The following is a 19,306-nucleotide window of genomic DNA, read 5'->3' on the forward strand; positions in this document are numbered from 1 at the left end:
GGATCTCTCAGTCCATGGGAGGATGCTCAGTCCACTGAGGCACACCGGCCAAGCATATCACAGTTTTTTAAGGCTGCAAATGATTCCAATGCATGGACGATAGTTTATCTCATTAGTCCCCTACTGATGGGTGTTCATGTTGTTTCCAACATTTTATTTATGTTGGAAATAAATCCCTAGAAGTAGATAAGTACACCTTAAATTTTCAAAGGTCTGTAATAATTTGGATTCCCTAGAACCATGATTGGGAGTTTGTTTCTCCACAGCCTCAACAACATAGTGGTATTAAATTTTTTATCTTTGCCAATGTTATAAGTGAAAAAATGGTAGTTTTTGTTGTTAATCTTCACCCGAGATATTTTTCATTAATTTTTAGATAAAGTGGAAGGGAGGGAGGGAGAGAGAGAAAGAGAAACATCGATGTTAGAGAGACATCAACTGGTTGCCTCCTGCACGACCCTGACCAGGGCTGGGAATTGAACCAGCGATCCTTCAGTCTGTGGGCCGTCACTCTAACTACTGAGCCACACTGGCCAGGGCTTTTTATGTAGTTTTGTTGTTGTTGTTTATTTTATTTTATTTTTATTCATTTATTTTTGTTATAGATGTTTCTCCTTTTCCCCCCATTGACACCCTCCTTCCCATCGCCCCCATCCCCAGCTTTGTTGTCTATGTCCATTGGTTATGCATACATGCATTTAAGGTCTGTGGTTTATCTCATCCCCCCCACACGCTCTATTTTGAGGTTTGTTAGTCTGTACCACACCTCTATGTCTCTGGGTCTATTTTGTTCATCGGTTTGTTTAGTTCATTATATTCCACAAATAAGTGAGATCATGTGACATTTGTCTTTCTCTGCTTGGCTTGTTTCACATAGAATAATACTCTCCAGGTCCCTCCATGTCATCTCAAAGGATAAGTGATCTTTTTTTCTTACAGCTGCATAGTATTCCATTGTGTATATGTACCACAGCATTTTTATCCACTCATCTACTGATGGACACTTGGGCTGTTTCCAGATCTTAGCTATTGTAAATAGTGCTGCTATGAACATGGGGGTACATATATTCTTTCTGATTGGTGTTTCAGGCTTCTTAGGATATATTCTTAGAAATGGGATCACTGAGTCAAATGGCAATTCAATTTTTAACTTTTTGAGGAAACACCATAGTGTTTTCCATAGTGGCTGCACCAGTCTGCATTCCACCAGCAGTGTACTAGAGTCCCCTTTTCTCCACACCCTCGCCAGCACTTGTTGTTTGATGATTTGTTGATGGCGGCCATTCTGACAGGTGTGAGGTGATACCTCATTGTTGTTTTAATTTGCATCTCTCTGATTATTAGTGATGTTGAGCATTTTTTCATATGTCTCTTGGCCATTTGTATGTCCTATTTGGAGAGGTGTCTATTTGGCTCCTCTGCCCATTTTTAAATTGGGTTCTTTGTCTTCCTTTTGTTGAATTGTATGAGTACTCTATATATTTTGGAAATTAACCCCTTATCTGATGTATCATTGGCAATTATGTTCTCCCATATAAGGGGTTCCGTTTCCATTTTGATGATTGTTTCTTCCTCTTTTAAATCCTCACCTGAGGACATTTTTGCATTCATCCTCAGACAGAGAGGGAGGGAGAGAGGCAGCAAGAGAGAGAGAGAGACATCGATGTGAGAGAGACACATCGACTGGTTGCCACCCACCCAACCCCAATTGGGGCCAGGGACAAACTGCAACCAAGGTACGTACCCTTAGTGGGAACCCAACCCAGGTCTCTCTGGTCCATGGGCCAATGCTCTAACCACTGAGCAACCAACCAGGGCTATGGTTGTTTCTTTTGCTGTGTAAAAGCTTTTTTAGTTTAATGTAGTCCCATGTGCTCATTTTTTCCTTTGTTTCTCTTGCCTTAGGTGTTGTATCAGTGAAAATTCTGCTGTGTATGATGTCTAAAAGTTTTTTGCCTACATTTTCTTCTAGGATTTTTATGGATTCATGCATCACATTTAAGTTTTTTATCTCTTTTGAGTTTATTCTTGTGTATGGTGTAAGTTGGTGGTCTAGCTTCATTTTTTTTTGCATGTGGCTGTCCAATTTTTCCAACACTATTTATTGAAGAGGCTTTTTTGACTCCACTGTATGCTCTTGCCACCTTTGTCAAATATTAATTGAACATATTGTCTTGGGTCAATTTCTGGGTTCTCTGTTCTGTTCCATCGATCTATCTGCCTGTTCTTTGCCAGTACCAGGCTGTTTTGATTACAGTGGCTTTGTAGTATAACCTGATATCTGGTATTGTGATTCCTCCTATTTTGTTCTTCTTTTTTAAGATTGCTGTGATTATCCGGGATCTTTTTTGGTTCCATATGAACTTTTGGAGTATTTGTTCTAGTTCTGTGAAATATGTCGTTGATATTTTGATGGGGATTACATTGACTCTATAGATTGCTTTGGGTAGTATGGACATTTTAATGATGTTAATTCTTCCAGTCCATGAACATGGTATATACTTCCACTTTTTTATATCTTCCTCTATCTCTTTTTTCAATAACCTGTAGTTTTCTGTAAGAGGTCCTTTACTTCTTTGGTCAAGTTAATTCCTAGGTATCTTACTTTTTTTGCTGCAATAGTAAATGGGATTGTTTTTATAGTTTCTTTTTCTGTGAGTTCATCATTGGTGTATAAGAATGGCGTCAATTTCTTGACATTAATTTTGTATCTTGCTACTTTGCCAAATTCATTTATTAAGTCTAGTAGATTCCCCCTCCTCTTTATTGATTTTAGAAAGAGAAGAAGGGAGAGGGAGAAAAGATGAAAACATTGATGAGAGAGAACATTGATTGGCCACTTCCTGCATGCCCCCCACTGAGGATTGGGCCCACATCCTGTGCATGTGTCCTGACTAGGAATTGAACCGGTGACCTCTTGGTGCATGGGTCGATGCTCAACCACTGAGCCACACCGGCCAGACAAGTCTAGTAGATTTTTGATGGAGTCTTTAGTGTTTTCTATGTACAGTATCATGTCATCTGCAAATAATGACAGTTTTACTTTCTCCTTTTCAATTCGGATCCCTTTTATTTTTTTCTTTATGTCTAATTGCTGTGGTTAAGACTTCTAGTACTATGTTAAATAAGACTGGCGAAAGTGGACATCCCTGTCTTGTTCCTTCTTATGTAGTTTTGATTTGCCTTTCTTGTACTATATGTAAAGTTGAACAATTTTGTATATGCTCAAGAACCACTTATAATTTCCCTTCTATGAATTATCCATTGTGTCTTCATTTAATTTCTTTTAAAACTTTCATTCAAATTATAAAAATAATATTTGCTATTTAAAGATTCTCTTGTTGGGTAAGAAAAAAATCCAGCTACATGTTATTTATGGGAGAGACTTCTAAATCAAAATAACTTATAATGATTGAAAATAGAAGAATGAATGAAGATATATTAAACATATGCTTAAAAACAAAGTAGGAGTAACAATATAAAAACAAACTAAATCAAAGCAATTTAATGTTTCATGTTTATAAATGGTGTTATCCATCAAGAATATATAATAGTCATGAAACTTTATGAGCCAAACAAAAGATCTTCAAAAATATAAAACAAGCCCTGGCCAGTTTGGCTCAGCGATTGAGCGTCAGCCTGCAGACCAGAGAGTCCCGGGTTCGGTTCCCACTAGGGGCACTTACCACCAAAAAAAGTATATATATATAAAACAAAAACTATCATAAACACAAGAAAATTTGATAAATCTATATTTATGGGATACTTGAATCTAGTCTGACAGGCACATCTTGCAGACTCCAGAGAGGTGTTATGAGACAACCCCTTGAGTCAGAGTCCCCACTTTAATTCTTGTCATGCTTGTAGGAATGAATTCAAATGAGTGATTCCAGATCATATTTGCATTGTGTTAAGGTGACTTTATTTAAAAAATTAGAGAAAGTGGATTAATTAAAAAATCAAAGCATGCACATTTATTAAAGAAGCAAGGCAGGCAAATCTATACGTCTGGTTTATGAATCACAGATGGGCGCTCAGCTAATCTGAAGAGCGAGTGGGGTGCGAGGTTTCTGCCTTATATACCCTCCTGTCTATAGGTTTTTTAGAAATTCCTCTGTTAGATATCCTGGTACAGTTGAACTCTAAGTTCTCCCCTTTTCTTTGTTATGATTTTTCCGCAATTTATGGGAAGCACCTGGTAATCAAATCCCGACATTGCTGGCTTTCAAACAGTGGGATGAGAGAAAACTATGCTCTTCTTTCCCCCTCCTCCCTGCCGTTTTAACAGCTTCAGGGTGATTGGCACTAAGCAGTCTCTGGTTAGTGAGAAGCTGAATTAAGATTCCTCCTCCCCTTTCCCCACTTCCCTTCCCCATCTTCTCCTGCATTCTTCTGTGAGAAGGAGAGGTTTTAACCCTTTGTTCTCAAGATAAGACCCTGTTACAAGCAGCTTGCAGTGTTTGGCATTGTTTAATTTTCCTGCCTCACTTTCCCTATTCCACTTGTCTCAGAATTTTCCTAGCTTTTCATTGTCCTATAACAGTACCTGTCTCAGACATTACCAAATCAAGTAAACAAAAATAAGTAAGGCTTTAGAGGATTTAAATAACAAAATTAATGTTAATCAACATAATACATATTTTTCAAAAATATACATGGAACATTCAGAAAAATAAGCAAGTACTAGATCATCAGAAACATTTCAATAATTATAAAAAGCAGAACATATACACTCTGACCTTAATGTAATGTAATAACATTATATATTAATAACAAAAGAATGGTCTCTTTCAAAACAAAACAAAACCCAAACTTTAGGTATTTACATGTAAATAAAAACACTTTCCTACATGACTCGTAGATTTAAAAGGAAATGAAAATGGAAATTATAAACTCTTTGGAAATGGATCTTAATGAGAGAAACTTTATTAAATCTTGTTGGATATGGCCAACATAGTATCATGTGAAAATGTATAGCTTTACATGCATTTATTAGAAAATAAGAAAACTTCATTAAGCAATTAAAAAAATATATTTTTAAAATTTAAAAATAAATAAAATAAACCTAGAGGGGAAAATAGAATGAATAGATAAAAATATAAATTGAATTTCTACTTCTGTTAATACTGGTCTCAACTCTCTTTCTAAGAATAACTTGAAAAAATGGGAAAAAAAATATGACAAGCATTTACTCGAAGGTATCAGCATCAGAGGGAAACAAGATAGTAAAGAATTACCAGGCAAGACAGGAGAAGACAGAAATTCACAATTAAGTTAGGCTCAGGCACCACTTTCCTGTTGTGGTCTTTCTGGTTTTCAGAAGAAGCTGAGAAGTGAGTGGTTAGCCTCTTAGGCCCGGGAGGGAAAAGCTGCAGTTCACGATCTCTTACACCAAAACTTTGGGTTGAGACCCAAGAAGGTCCAGGACTGGAAATAGACTAGCTTTCTAAAGGACTGCGGCTCCGCTTCAGAACATCTCACTGCCGTAATTGGATTAGGGTGATCCTGGATTGCTTGTGCTTTCAGGCAACTGTCAGAAACGAAAATAAATCTTCCCTGAGGGAAATGGAATCATCATAAACCTCAAATTAATTCCACCAGAGACAGAGAACACACTTTCTGGCACCCAGTAAAAAGTAACCAGTCCCCCGGTGTAGCTCAGTGATTGAGCATTGACCCATGCACCAAGAAGTCCCTGATTCGATTCCTGGTCAGGGCACATTCCCAGGTTGTGGGCTCCATCCCCAGTGGGGGATATGCAGAAGGCAGCCAATCTAATGTTTCTATATCTCTCTCCCTCTCCTTCCCTCTCTCTTTAAAATCAATAAAGAAAAAAAAAAAGTCACCAGGCCCAGGAAGAAATATAGCACCATGAACAAAAAAACACTAGAAACAATAGACCATAGAAATTGCCCCACATAGGTTGCAGATATTGAAGTTATTGGTCATAATCCTTAAAACAACTATGCTGACAAAATTAAAAGGAATAAGAAAAGATAACATTTGGCATAAAACTAGAAATATAATAAAGGACGTAGATTTGAAAAAACTAATCAAAATTGGATATTGTGCCCTGGCCAATTTGGCTCAGCGGTTGAGTGTCGGCCTGCAGACCAGAGTCCCGGGTTCGGTTCCCACTAGGGGCACTCACCACACACACACACACACACACACACACACACACACAATATTGGAAATTGGAAAATATAATACTAGAAATTAAGAAATCAACTAATAGATTTAACAGTAGATTAGACAGCTGACTAGAGAGTTAATGAGTTAGATGACACCCAAGGACAGAAAAATACAGAAGAGAAGGTAAGAGATAGGAAGGATACAGCTAAAAGGTCTAATATACCTATAAAGTCCTACAAGGAGAGGAGAGATAGAAATGGGGTAGAAGTGTGGCAGGCATGTGGTAGGCAGTTAGACAAACATGAGCAGAGCAAGGACAATGGGCCAGGTACAGAAGGTCACCAGGGTGGAAAGCCCCTAGTGCCCAGCAACAGAAAATTGTAGGATAGGACCTCCTCCTCAGGGTGACCTTTCTTCCCCTAGCACATCGCTAGTCAGCTGGTCATTTGGTTTAGACCCTCTGACCTTTTCTCCCTAGAGTTAACATCTAGGCCTCAGTTGTATTTCAGCTCCAGGCCCAGAAAAGCATCAAAAGCAGACAAGCCAGGAGAGGGCTGACTGACTAATCTGGTCTCAACCTGCAGTTTGAAAAACCCTGCCTTAGCAAATTTGGGGCTGGGTGAGGAGCAAGAGGGGGATTGGGTAAAATTGCATATTAAAAACCTATTTAGTTTGTTTGTTTGGCTTCCCCCTCTTGGAGTCAGATGACTTCGGACACTGGGCCTTTTGTTTTGTTTTGTTTTGTTTTGCTTTCTCTCTCCTCTCAGCGGACTCTGGGATCAGTGTGTGTGTGTGTGTGTGTGTGTGTGTGTGTGTGTGTGTGTGTGTGTGGTAGTGGTGGTGGTGGTGGGGGTAAGTGGGGGATGCTTTAGGAAAAGCCCGCCACCCGTTTAATCTCAGTGGGAGGTTCCTGCGTTGGCGAACCCACAGGTCAAGAGAGGGCCACTCTCACTGGATGGGGCCTCCCAGGCTCTGAAAGCCTCCCGGACTTCCGAGAACTTTTTGTACTATTTTGCACTATTGCTCAGAGTTCGGACCAAGCGAACTTCAAGTTCTCCTTTAGAGTTCTCGGAAGTGCGAGGCGGGGAGTCGCGGGAGAGGCGGCCATCGCCAGAGCTCTCTGGGTCTCCCCAGGTCCCCCTGTGCATCTTCTGCCATTGTGTCGGCTGGCCCCTTCCCTGGGCAGGGAAGTACACAACTGGAGGAACGGCTTGGGTGTGTTCGTTGGGTCCCGTTGGAGGGATTGAGGACCGAGAGATCAAGTGAACAGTAACGGGCCTGACCGGCCTTTGGCCAGCCTTTGCCCGGCCCACCCGGAGCTACCGGCGCCCTTGAACCCGCCCCTCCTGATCTATCCCTGGGCGGGCTCTAGGCGCTCCGCACTCCAGATCCTAAGGCGCGGCGGCGTGAGCTATGGATCGCATTGCTTCCGTGAGCTGCGCGAGGCTACGGTGGGCGCTGCTGGGGACGCGGGTGGCCCGCTTTGGCCTCGGTCCCCTCGGGGCCAGAGCCAAGGCCTCGCTCCCCAACGCCCTCCCGGCGGCCGAGGCAGCCGAGGCTCCCGGAACCGGGCCTGGCGACCGGAGGCTGCGGAGCCTGGAGGAACTTTCAGGACCTGGGCAGCTGCGCTTTTTATTCCAGCTGTTAGTGCAAGGCTACCTTCTGCGCTTGCACCAGCTCCAGGTAAGCGAGCAGGGCCTTTCGACTGGGGAGTGGAGGGTGAGTGAGCACTGGGGCAGAGACGCTGGGGATAGGGAGATGTTGGACAAAAAGTGAAGAACACAGGAATTTAGCTGGGCACTGACTAGGGTAGTGTAGGGGTTTGTGCAGAGGGTAGACAGCCCTTGGAACAGGTCGAGGAGTGTTAAGAATTAGGGCACCAGAAAGGAGGGGACTCGGGAGGCTAGGGTTAAAGTGGACAGAGCTTAACAGAGGAGGGAACTGTCTTAGAAACAGAATGGTAGATGCAAGTATATAAGCTGCCAGAGGTTATAGAATCATCATTTAATTCTGTGGTCATATTGGCCACCATAGACTTCTTCCAAAGGAAATAGCTTCAGGAGGATTACAGAGGTTTAGCCAGGTAAACTGACCCTTAAAGATGTCACTTGTCAGGGAGTGAAAACAAAATCATAGACATTAAGGAAAAGGCGCTTTGTTGTTGTTGTTGTTGTTATTAAGAAATCAATTTCCATAAGAAGGATTTATCGAGAGAACAATATGAGGCAGAGATGAGTGGATAGCCCACTGTCAGTGGACAGAGATTGCAAAACCCAATATGAGAAGTTGGAGAAGTTTTTAGAAAATGAACCAAATTAATGCACCCACTCTGCCCAGGCATTTTTCCAAGTGTTAGGATTCAATGCAATAAAGCCAACACCCTCATGGAATTTATATACTCCTTTGGGGGAAGAGGAAGGTGTGTGTTACATGCCATTGAGTTGGCTACAACTCTTGGTGACCCTATGGATGAGTGATGTCCACAATGTCCTGTGCTCAACAGCCCTGCTCTGCTCCTATATACTCGTGCTGATGGCTTCTTTTATAGAGTCATTCCATCACATATTTGATCTTCCTCTTTTCCAGGCCCTGGACTGGGCTGGTGAACAGACTGGCTACCATATGGCTATGCTGGGCAGTAGTCAAATAGGAGGTGGAGCTGTGGGTATGGGATCTGACGAGGCTTTGAAGAGATTAAGGGCCCTTGATTTCTCCAAGGGTCCATGGTGGGCTTTTGAGCAGACATGGGGTGAAGCTGCCTTCCAAGGGAACTACCCAGGTTATGGTGTGTGCAGTAGGATGGATTAGACAAGAGAGGTGGAAAGGGCTTCAGGTGATGAAAACTTGGTTGCAGTAGTATCTGAACGATCCTGGAAGTTGAGGATGAGGGAGAAAATGACTCTCAGGGTTTGAAGGCCTAAATTGACCACAGTTTCTTTGCACCTGCCCAGGCTGCTGCTGTTTTTCTTGGGACCTTCCCTATTGGGCTCATGTTTCTGAGACTTGGTGGGCAGGTCCTAAGGATCTCAGAAATGGTTAAAAAATTATTCCCTTTGGGCTCAGTTCTAAGAAACTAAATAAGCCAAGAAACCGGAGTTCTGTGTACTTCCTCTGCTTGATTTGACCTCTAGAAATTTGAGAGGCCCAGTGAATGGTTCAGTGGAAGCTAAGGATTTCTCATCATTTCTCAGGGGAAGATTACTGGGAATTTTTACTCAGGATTTTCTCTGGAACAGTAACTACCAAAGAAATTCTAGATGGCCCTAGGAGGAGTAGGAAGAAGCAGGAGAAAGCCAGGAATGTATGGTCTTTTAAAGGAGAGGCCAAGGCTAGGATTTAAGAGAGCTCCCTGATTGAGCCCTTATAGCCCAAAGATCTGGAGTCATATGAACCTGGGCTGTCCCATGGGAATTATATTAGCCCTTCCCATCCACTACATGTGGCTGGTGTGAGTTAATAAAGGGCAGAGTCTTGCACAGTTATAAAACCCAGTTAATAATTCTATTGAGGAATACAATGGATTCCAGTGACCCACCTTGTATCAGTTCAAATTCATTTGGTTGTGACTCACACCAGCTTAAACAATAAAGCAGCTTATTAGTTCATATAATCAAAAAGTCTAATAGTTGGGTGCCCTTCAGGTATAGTTTGCTCTACAGATTCATGAGATCATCAAAACTACAGTTTTGTTTTTCTGCAGTTCTCTTGGTTGTGTCTTGCAGAAGTTAGTTGACAGGCTTGGGTTTATTGTTCGTCCTGGAACACATCATAGTGGCCACAGGCATATTCTAATTAGCTTAGACTCAGTCAGGCTCACCCCTAAAGCTGGGATTGGGGTTTTTCCCTCTAAACTAGGTGACTATTATACAAGGGAGAGGAGTGGAATTGATATAGGGACAACTGAGCATAATGTTCCCTGCACCCTCAGTTGTCAAAACTGCATATCCCACATAAAAATAATCAAATCATTTTAGGGAAGCATTGTAGGACTTAAGAGGATAGAGTGGGAATTAGGAAATGTGTAAACCATGCTAGTTCATAAATGTTAGTTCCTTTCTCTTTCCTAACCAAAATAATGCCAAGGGCGTTGAAAAGTAAAATATAAATATATGTGAAATTTATATGTAAATTTGTATTAAATTGATATCTTTTAGAGGTGTCAAACCTAAGAATGACAACAGCTATCTATTCTGTAGCTCTTATGGTGGACTTCCTGGACTGGTGACACCACCCCCACAATGTCCTGTGCACATACTTGTCATTTCATGTATCATACTTCTATTTTATTTATTTTTTAATCCTCACCCGAGGATATTTTTTCCATTTATTTATTTATTATTATTATATTTTTAGAGAGAGTGGAAGGGGGGCAGAGAATTATCGATGTGAGAGAGAGACACGTCCATTGGTTGCCTCCTGCATGCGCCCCAACCAGGGCCAGGGATTGAACCTGCAACCCAGGTACATGCCCTTGACTGGGACCCTTTGGTCCGAGGGTCAACACTCTAATCACTGGGCCACACCAGCCAGGACCATGCTTCTTTTTTTTTATAGTTACAAATTTTTTTTTTGTGATAAGAACTTTTAAGATCTACTCTCAGCAACTTTCAAATATATAATACAGTATTACTAATTATAGTTACCATGCTGTACATTATATCCACAGGACTTACTTATTTTATAACGAGGAGTTTGTACCTTTTGACCACCTTCACTCATTTTGCACATCCTCTCACTCCCTGCCTCTGGCAGCCACCAATCTGTTCTCGGTATCTATGAGTTCAGTTCTGTTTTGTTTTAAATTTCACGTATAAGTGAGATCATTCAATATTTGTCTTTCTCTGTGTGACTTATTTCAGTTAGCACAATGCTCTCAAGGTCCATCCATGTGGTCGTAAATGGCTAGATTTCCTTCTTTTTATAGCTGAATAATCTATATATCACCTTTCATGTCTTGGTTATTGTAAATAATTCTGCATTGAACATAGGGGTGCATTTATCTTTTCAGGTTAGTGCTTTCCTTTATTTTGGATAAATGCCCAGAAGTGGAATTGCTGGATCCTATGGTAGTTCTATTTTTAATATATTTAAGGAGCCACCATACTGTTTTCCATAGTGGCTACACCAATTTACAGCCTCTCCAGTAGCAGTGAACAGGGTTTCTTTTTCTCCACGTCCTCACTAACACTTGTTATTTTTTGTCTTTTTGATGATATCCGTTCTAACAGGTGTGAGGTAATATCATCATGGTTTTGATTTGCATTTCCCTTATGATTAGTGATGTTGAGCACCTTTTAATGTACTGTTGGCCATCTGGATATTTTCTTTGGAAAAATGTTTATTCATATGCTCTGCCCATTTTTATTTTATTTATTTATTTTTAAATATTTTTCTTTTATTGACTTTAGAGAGAGAGGAAGGGAGAGAGAGATAAAAACATCGATGAGAGAGAACATCAATGGGCCGCCTCCTGCATGCCCCCGACTGGGGATCGGGCCCACAACCTGGGCATGTGTCCTGACCAGGAATCGAACCGGCGACCTCTTGGTGTAGGGTCGATGCTCAACCACTGAGCCACACCGGCTGGACTCCTCTGCCCATTTTTAAATTAGATTGCTTATTTATTTTGTTTGTTTTTTTTGCTATTGAGTTGCCTGAATAGTTTTTATATTTTGGATATTAACCCTTATCAGATATATGATTTGTAAATACTTTTTCCATTCAGTATATTATTTTTTCATTTTGTTGATGGTTTCTTTTGCTGTGCAGGAGCCTTTTAGTTTGGTCCCACTTGTTTATTTTTGTTTTTGTTGCCCTTGCTTTGATGTCAGATCCAAAAAAATTATTGCCAAGAATGATATCAAGGAACTTACTGCTTATGTTTTCTTCTAGAAGTTTTATGGTTTCAGGCCTTATATTCAAATCTTTGATCCATTTTGAGTTAATTTTTGTGTATGATATATGCAAGTGGTTCCATTTTATTCTTTTGCATGTGGTTGTCCAGTTTTCCCAACACCATGTATTAAAGAGACTGTCCTATCTCCATTGTCTATTCTCGTTTCCTTTATTGTAAATTAATCGACCATATATGCATGGGTTTATTTCTGGGCTCTATTCTGTTCCATTGATCTATGTGTCTGTTTCTATGCTAATACTGTACTGTTTTGATTACTATAGCTTTGTAATATAGTTTGAAAATAGGAAGACATGATGCCTCTAACTTTGTTCTTTTTTCTCAAGATTGCTTTGGCTATTCAAGGTCTTTTGTAGTTCCATACAAATTTTAGAATTGTTTCTTCTATTTCTGTGAAAAAATGCCATTAGAATTTCAGTAGGGATTGCATTGAATCGGTAGATTGCTTTGTGTAATATGAATATTTTAACAATATTAATTCTTTCAGTTTATGAACATTGAATATCTTTCCTTTTGCATCTCCTCAGTTTCTTTGTTCAATGTCATAGTTTTCAGTGCATAGGTCTTTCACTTCCTTGGTTAAATTTATTTCTAGATATTTTATTCTTTTATGCAATTGTAAATGTGGTTTTTAAAAAATTTCTCTTTCTCGTCGGCCTGTGGTCCGGAGAGACCCGGGTTCGGTTCCCGCTAAGGGCACGTACTTCGGTTGCAGTTTGTCCCCGGCCCTGGTTGGTTGTGCGGGTGGCAGCCACTCGATGTGTCCCTTCACGTCGATGTTTCTCACTCTCTCTCCCTTCCTCTCTCTCCCTCCCACTCTATCTGTACAAAAAATGGAAAAATATCCTCGGGTGAGGATAAAAAAAAAAAAATTCTCTTTCTGATAGTTCATTATTAATGTATAGAAACACAACTGATTTTTGTATGCTGATTTTATATACTGCAGCTTTACTTAATTCATTTATTAGCTCTAACAGTTTTTTGGTGGAGTTTTTAGGGTTTTTTATATATGATATAATGTCATCTACAAATAGTGACAGTTTTACTACTTCCTTTCTGGTTTGTATTTCCTTCCTTCCTTCCTTCCTTCCTTCCTTCCTTCCTTCCTTCCTTCCTTCTGGTTTGTATTTCCTTCCTTCCTTCCTTCCTTCCTTCCTTCCTTCCTTCCTTCCTTCCTTCCTTCCTTCCTTCCTTCCTTCCTGTTTGTATTTCCTTCCTTCTTTCCTTCCTTCCTTCCTTCCTCTCTCTCTCTCTCTCTCTCTCTCTCTCTCTCTCTAATTGCTCTGGCTAGGACTTCCAATACTATGTGAATAAAAGTGGTGAGAGTTGGCACCCTTGTCTTTTTTCTGATGTCAGAAGAAAAGCCTTCAGCTTTTCACTATAGACTATGATGTTAACTGGGGGGTTTGTCATATATGGCCTTTATTATGTTAAGGTAGGTTCCCTCTTTCCCTCTGTACCCACTTTTATGAGAGTTTTATCATAAATGGATGTTGAACTTTGTTAAATGCTTTTTATGCATCTATTGAGATGATCATATGATTTTTATCCTTCATTTTGATAATGTAGTGTATAACATTGATTGATTTGCAACTTTGTTTAACTATCATGGCATCCCTGGAATAAATCCCACTTGACCATGATCCTTTTCATGTATTGTTGAATTTGGTTTGCTAATATTTTGTTGAGCAGTTTTGCATCTATGTTTGTCAGGGATGTTGGTCTGTGATTTTCTTTTTTAGTAGAGTCTGGTTTCAGTATCAGGAGAATGCTGGCCTTGTAAAATGAGTTTGGAAGTGTTCCCTCCTCTTCTACTTTTTGGTAGAATTTGAAAGGGTTGGTATTAATTCTTCTTGAAATGTTTGGTATAATTCACCAGTGAAGCCATTCACCAGTGGAAGGAACGAAAACATCACTGCATCAAGCCACAAAGAATAAAAAAAAAATTGAGGACAAGAATACAAAATTTAGTTAACTTTGCTGTTTTCTAGGCTGCTTATATCTCACGGTATTTGCAAATAGAGTTAAAAATGCCAACTCTTGAAAGCCCGTATTTCTAGTCATTTCCCACTGACCATTTTGGAGTTCATATATTTTATGGACAACATTCTGCTTCACTGTGTTATGTCTAAATAATCTGAACAGTTCTCGTTCTGGTCATTTACTTGATTCTCTGAAACTGTGGTGAAAGAACCACCACCAGTAAGAGGAACACAAAGGTAGAACACTCTCACATGCATCACAAAGTCACAGAACTTCAAGCCACAAGACGGCAAAGACACTAATGCCGCTTTTGAATTAAAGTTTATGGTATATTATTAATGGAAATTAATGAAAGTGGCAAAAATAAAAATTAAGGTGAATGATCTGATTTGACTTACTGAATCCAGTACAACCTTTATCTGAAATCTCCTTGCTAATAAATTTAGTGATACAATTTTTCATATTACTACTTTGTAAGTGAGTAAAAACCCGGTCCTCGTGAGAAGCTAATCTTATTTACTGGAGAGCACAGAATGGCATACAGTTCCCATATAGTTCTGCCAGTATATTCCAATATTAATTCTATGTGTCTTCCTTGCTAATCAACACTAGAAGTCTACTTTTGTCACTGTCTTCTAAAAGAGCCAATGCCAATAAAAAAAAAACCAAGCCAAACTCCCTTGACCTTAAGCCTAGGATCCACCCCCTTTCCCGCTCTGAGTTATAAGACTGGTACAAACCCACAGTGTAACAGTGTATTGCTTTATTGGGGCAGGGTTGGAAGGGGAGACACTATAGTGAGGAACAAAACCAAAGGAATACAAGCTCAGGAAGCAATAACGTTAAAATAGTAATACACAAAAGGGTTAACTGTAATCACTTTCTAAGAGGACTTGACTCGTGGAACAAAAACTTTAATTGCCATTGCAAAAAACATCTATATAAAGTAGAAATTGGTTTCAATAACATTAGTAGAGAATGTGTTCTAGAAATTGGAGGTAACTGGATGTAATATCTTGGCAGCGATTTAATAGAACAGTCCCAGATGGTTAGGCTGAGGCCAACACCTAAGGAGGACGAAAGCCTTGTCTGTGGGGCATTTTGGATGATACCTGGAGAAATATTATACTGTGCATAAACCAAATTGAATTGTTGTCACAAGTGTTGTAAAGTTTCATATAGTAAAAGTTTTTTTCTACATACACTTCAGTTTCACAGCAAGAGTGGCATAGGATACCTAAACACAGAAGAGAGCATTCATGCAAGATATCTAACTCCTTGATATAATAATGCATACAATTCAAAATGATTACACTATCATTACATCTAGGGCTTTCTGCAACTACAAGGTGGTGGTTATGGAAAGCATGGCCCCCGGTATCAATATCTAAAAAGCAGCCACCACCTTCTTTTGTGTTTCCTTTTTGCATTTTTTCTTCATTTTTCTTAATCAACTCTGCTGCTGTTGCTGCTTCTTAGCAAAACTGGTAAAAACAAAGTTGTAATCATTGAACATAGCACTCTGGCAATCAAGACGTTTAAAACCTTCAATCTTCTGGGGCGAAGAAAGCACTGTGCGACATTTAGAACTCTGGTTTACAAACAAGGTGGTCACAAATTTTCCTGGCTTGAAGACTTCCACAACTTTCCTGATCAGGTCATCATAGGAGGTCTGACGTAAGTTTGTTTCAAAGCTAACATAAGAAAATTCTGGTTCTGGAGTGATGTGAATAGTCTAATAAGTTCCATCCGATTTCATGCCATTCATTGAATACCCACAAGGATTGAACATTGTGACATCAATGACAGAACCTGGTATCAGGTCACGAATTCCACTCTCACGAGTGACATCCTTTGCAGTAACACCATCTTTCATGTAGAACTGGTCCATAACTGCTGAGTCAAGCTCACTCATCAGAATTTCCAGGGTTTGATCTGGCTGACTGATTACCCTGTTCTCTGGGAAATCCAAAGTATGCAAGTACCAACAGTCAGAATTCATACGTCCCATACAATATGCTGCTCCATTTGGGAAAATTGCATTAAGAAACTCTATTTCTGCCTGGAAATTCCGGTGTGGGTACCCTTGGTGAGAAGGCTTCATGAAATTCTTACGAGAATAAAAGAAGCTTTGAATTGAGTCAAACCCACTGTAATCCCTAGCAAGTTTCAACAGGGGAACCAGTGCTTTCAGCAAGAGGGTGGTACCACGTATCTTCAAAATGAAACGTCTCTTGGAGACATACATGCTACTCTCACTGAGTACATGAGCTTCCTGCTTGTCAGTTTTTGTCACACTTATGATTGAACATTGCACATCCTTCAAAAGTATGTCCCACTCGGATCTTGGGATGGTGCGAAGATCCTCCGATCCTTGATTTGCGTCGGGTTGCTGCCTGGAGAACCAAACCTCCAGCAGTTTCTCGGTCCCTTCGAAAAAAATGTGCAGCTTCCATCACCGTGAGACTAGCGAACAACCAACAACCACAGAAAATCAACTAAATTAAATTCTCTTCTCCCGCCGCTGCTGCGGATTGTTCCAGGTTCCTTTCTTTGCTATAATTTTATATTAACTTTTTTTAAAAAAAGGATTAATAAAATTTTCCCGGCTTTTTTTTGTGTGTGTGTGTGAGCGAAAGTTGAACGTGAGTCTGTTGGAAATAGAGGCAGATACAGTTCAGTCTCTTGTAGTCCACTGTTTCCCCGTTAGAGAGAGCAGAGCGAGCGCTAGCTAATGTCGCCGGCCATACTGTGGAAGCCTCTTTCCCCTTTTATTGATTAACTTCACCAAAGGATATTTTTCCCACTGATTTTTAGAGAAAGTGGAAGGGAGGGAGGGGGGAGGGAGGAGAGAGAGAGAGAGAGAGAGAGAGAGAGAGAGAGAGATTGATTGTTGCCTCCTACACATGCCCCAACTGGGGACAGAGATTGGAATTGAACCTGCAACCCATGTATGTGCCTTGACCAGAAATTGAACTTGTGTGCCTTTGGTCTGCAGTCTGACACTCTAACTACTGAGCCACACTGGCCAGGACTGTTTTTGTTTCTGATTGTACACATTTATTGCTAGAAACTTCCCTCTTAGGGTTGCTTTGCTGCATCCCATAAGTTTTGGCTTTTACCACTGTTTGAATTCTTTACCTAAAGCCTCCAATCCCACTCGCCACTGGACATCAGCATCAAAGGCCAGATGATCTGTGACCTGAATCTGGCAGGCGTTGTTCTGCCCAACAGAGAGGATATTTCCAGCTCCAGCAGCTCCAGTAGGTCACCTTCCTTGCTTGTCTATGGCTCGGCTGGCAGCATGCACAGCCTCATCTTGATTTGGGGAAGAAATGGTGACTGGCTTGATCTCCCTTGCTGCTTCCTCTGCCTCTGCAATCCACTCATGGACCTCTGCCACATCAGTGCCCCGAAGAGAAGGTTTGGTTATATTGCTCCCCTGCTCAGGAATCTCCACAGAGCCTAGGGAATCAGCTTTAAACATCTCGTATTGGATATGCGTATTCTGTTGCCTTTTTGAGTAATGAAAGGTTTATTGATCAAGAAGGCCCCAATTGAGAAGATGAGAGACCTAATAGTGCTTCATATCCATCTTGCTCACTGGATTAGGTTAAGGGTTTTTAAGGGGTTAGGGGACAGGTATATAGAAGAGCTGATGGAGCAAATTTTAATTAGTGGACCTTGGAACTTGGCCATTTATGATAAACGGGCATCAACACTGGATCTTTTTGGACAAGAAAGGATTCTTCTGCAAGCATTCTGGTGTTCAAGTTCTAGTTATGTCCTGGTTCTTTGGTTCCATGTATGTGTGTGTTGGGTGCAGCTGGCAGGTCAAAGCTCTCGCCTTTGCACATGCTTCATATGCATGACTTGTAATTTGGGTTTATTATCTCTGAAAGCAACTTAGTATCTCATTAAATAGGATAAGACCACGTTGAGCTGCTCTGGTGATTATAGATCTCCTCTTTTTGTTGCGCATTCCTTAATCTTGAGGGAAATAGGGCAACTGGGTCCAGGTTCAATGAAAAGGGAGAATTAACTTTAATATAGAGCCAGATTTGTGTGTCCATTGTGCATCTCTTACTCTGCTCTTACGATCTCATGCACCCACCTCTTTTTTGATGGTCCCTGAGCCTTAGAGGGGGCATTCTAGGTGCTCATTTACAAGCATAGACCACAGCAACAGCAGAGGTAGCAGCAAACCAGGATACCTATACCTTAATATGAGACAAAGAATGAAGAGTAACTTTTGTTATGTCCCCCAGGACCCAAACCATGATAATAATATTGATGATGATCACTGGGTAGAAATAAGTTTTGGGTTTAATAGCTACTTGTTTTGTTCCTAGCTTTAACAGTTCCCTGACATCAGGACTATGGTTTATTTATTCATTTAAATAATTTATTTATTTATTTATTTATTTTTATCCTCACCTGAGGACATTTTTTGATATTTTGTTCAGATAGAGTGGGAGGGGGAGAGAGAGAGAGAAACATCGACGTGAAAGGGACACATCGAGTGGTTGCCACCCACACGAGCCAACCAGGGCCGGGGACAAACTGCAACTGAGGTACATGCCCTTAGCGGGAACTAAACCCGGGTCTCTCCAGACCGCAGGCCAACGCTCTAACCGCTGAGCCAAACCGTCCAGAGCAATTTTTTATTTTTAAATTACTGTTGATATACAATATTGTATTCGTTTCAGGTGTATACCCCAATGATTAGACATTATATAACTTACTAAGTGGTCATCCTGATAAATTGCATATCCATCTGATACCATGCATGGTTATTAGCATATTATTGACTATATTCCCTATGTTGTACTTTACATCTCCATGACTATTCTGTAAAAACCAATATGTACTTCTTCTTTTTTTTTTTTATCCTAACCTGAGGACATTTTTTTATTTTTTGTTCAGGTAGAGTGGGAGGGGGAGAGAGGAAGAGAGAGAGAAACATCGATGTGAAAGGGACACATCGTGTGGCTGCCACCCTCACGACCAACCAGGGCCGGGGACAAACTGCAACCGAGGTACATGCCCTTAGCGGGAACCGAACCCGGGTCTCTCGGGACCGCAGGCCGACGCTCTAACCACTGAGCCAAACCGGCCAGGGCTCAATATGTACTTCTTAATCCCTTTACCTTTTTCACTCATACCCACAACCCCCCTCCTTTCTGGCAACCATCAAAATGTTCTCTGTATATATGAGTCTGTTTCTGTTTATTTTGATTTTTTAGATTCCATTGTTGGTAGATTTATTGCCAC

The 19,306-nt window shown here is 40.6% G+C and overlaps 1 protein-coding gene and 1 pseudogene across 4 annotated transcripts in view; one reads left to right on the forward strand and one right to left on the reverse strand.

Annotated features, from left to right (window-relative positions):
• LOC118625177 (sterol 26-hydroxylase, mitochondrial) overlaps positions 1-19,306 on the forward strand; it is a 66,734-nt gene that overhangs the window by 23,099 nt on the left and 24,329 nt on the right. For 2 of the 4 annotated variants that reach the window (XM_036253719.1, XM_036253720.1), the window contains exon 1: positions 7,224-7,818. The exons of the other annotated variants lie outside the window; for them this stretch is intronic. In XM_036253719.1, coding sequence (XP_036109612.1) covers positions 7,549-7,818 — 270 coding nt within the window. In that variant the 5' untranslated portion in view covers positions 7,224-7,548. Of the gene's footprint in view, positions 1-7,223; positions 7,819-19,306 lie in introns of those variants that run through there. 4 annotated transcript variants of the gene reach the window in all.
• Positions 15,444-16,488, reverse strand: LOC118625178 (annotated as a pseudogene).

This window comes from Molossus molossus, unplaced genomic scaffold, assembly GCF_014108415.1.
Source record: "Molossus molossus isolate mMolMol1 unplaced genomic scaffold, mMolMol1.p scaffold_m16_p_11, whole genome shotgun sequence".
Taxonomy (NCBI): Eukaryota; Metazoa; Chordata; class Mammalia; order Chiroptera; family Molossidae; genus Molossus; species Molossus molossus.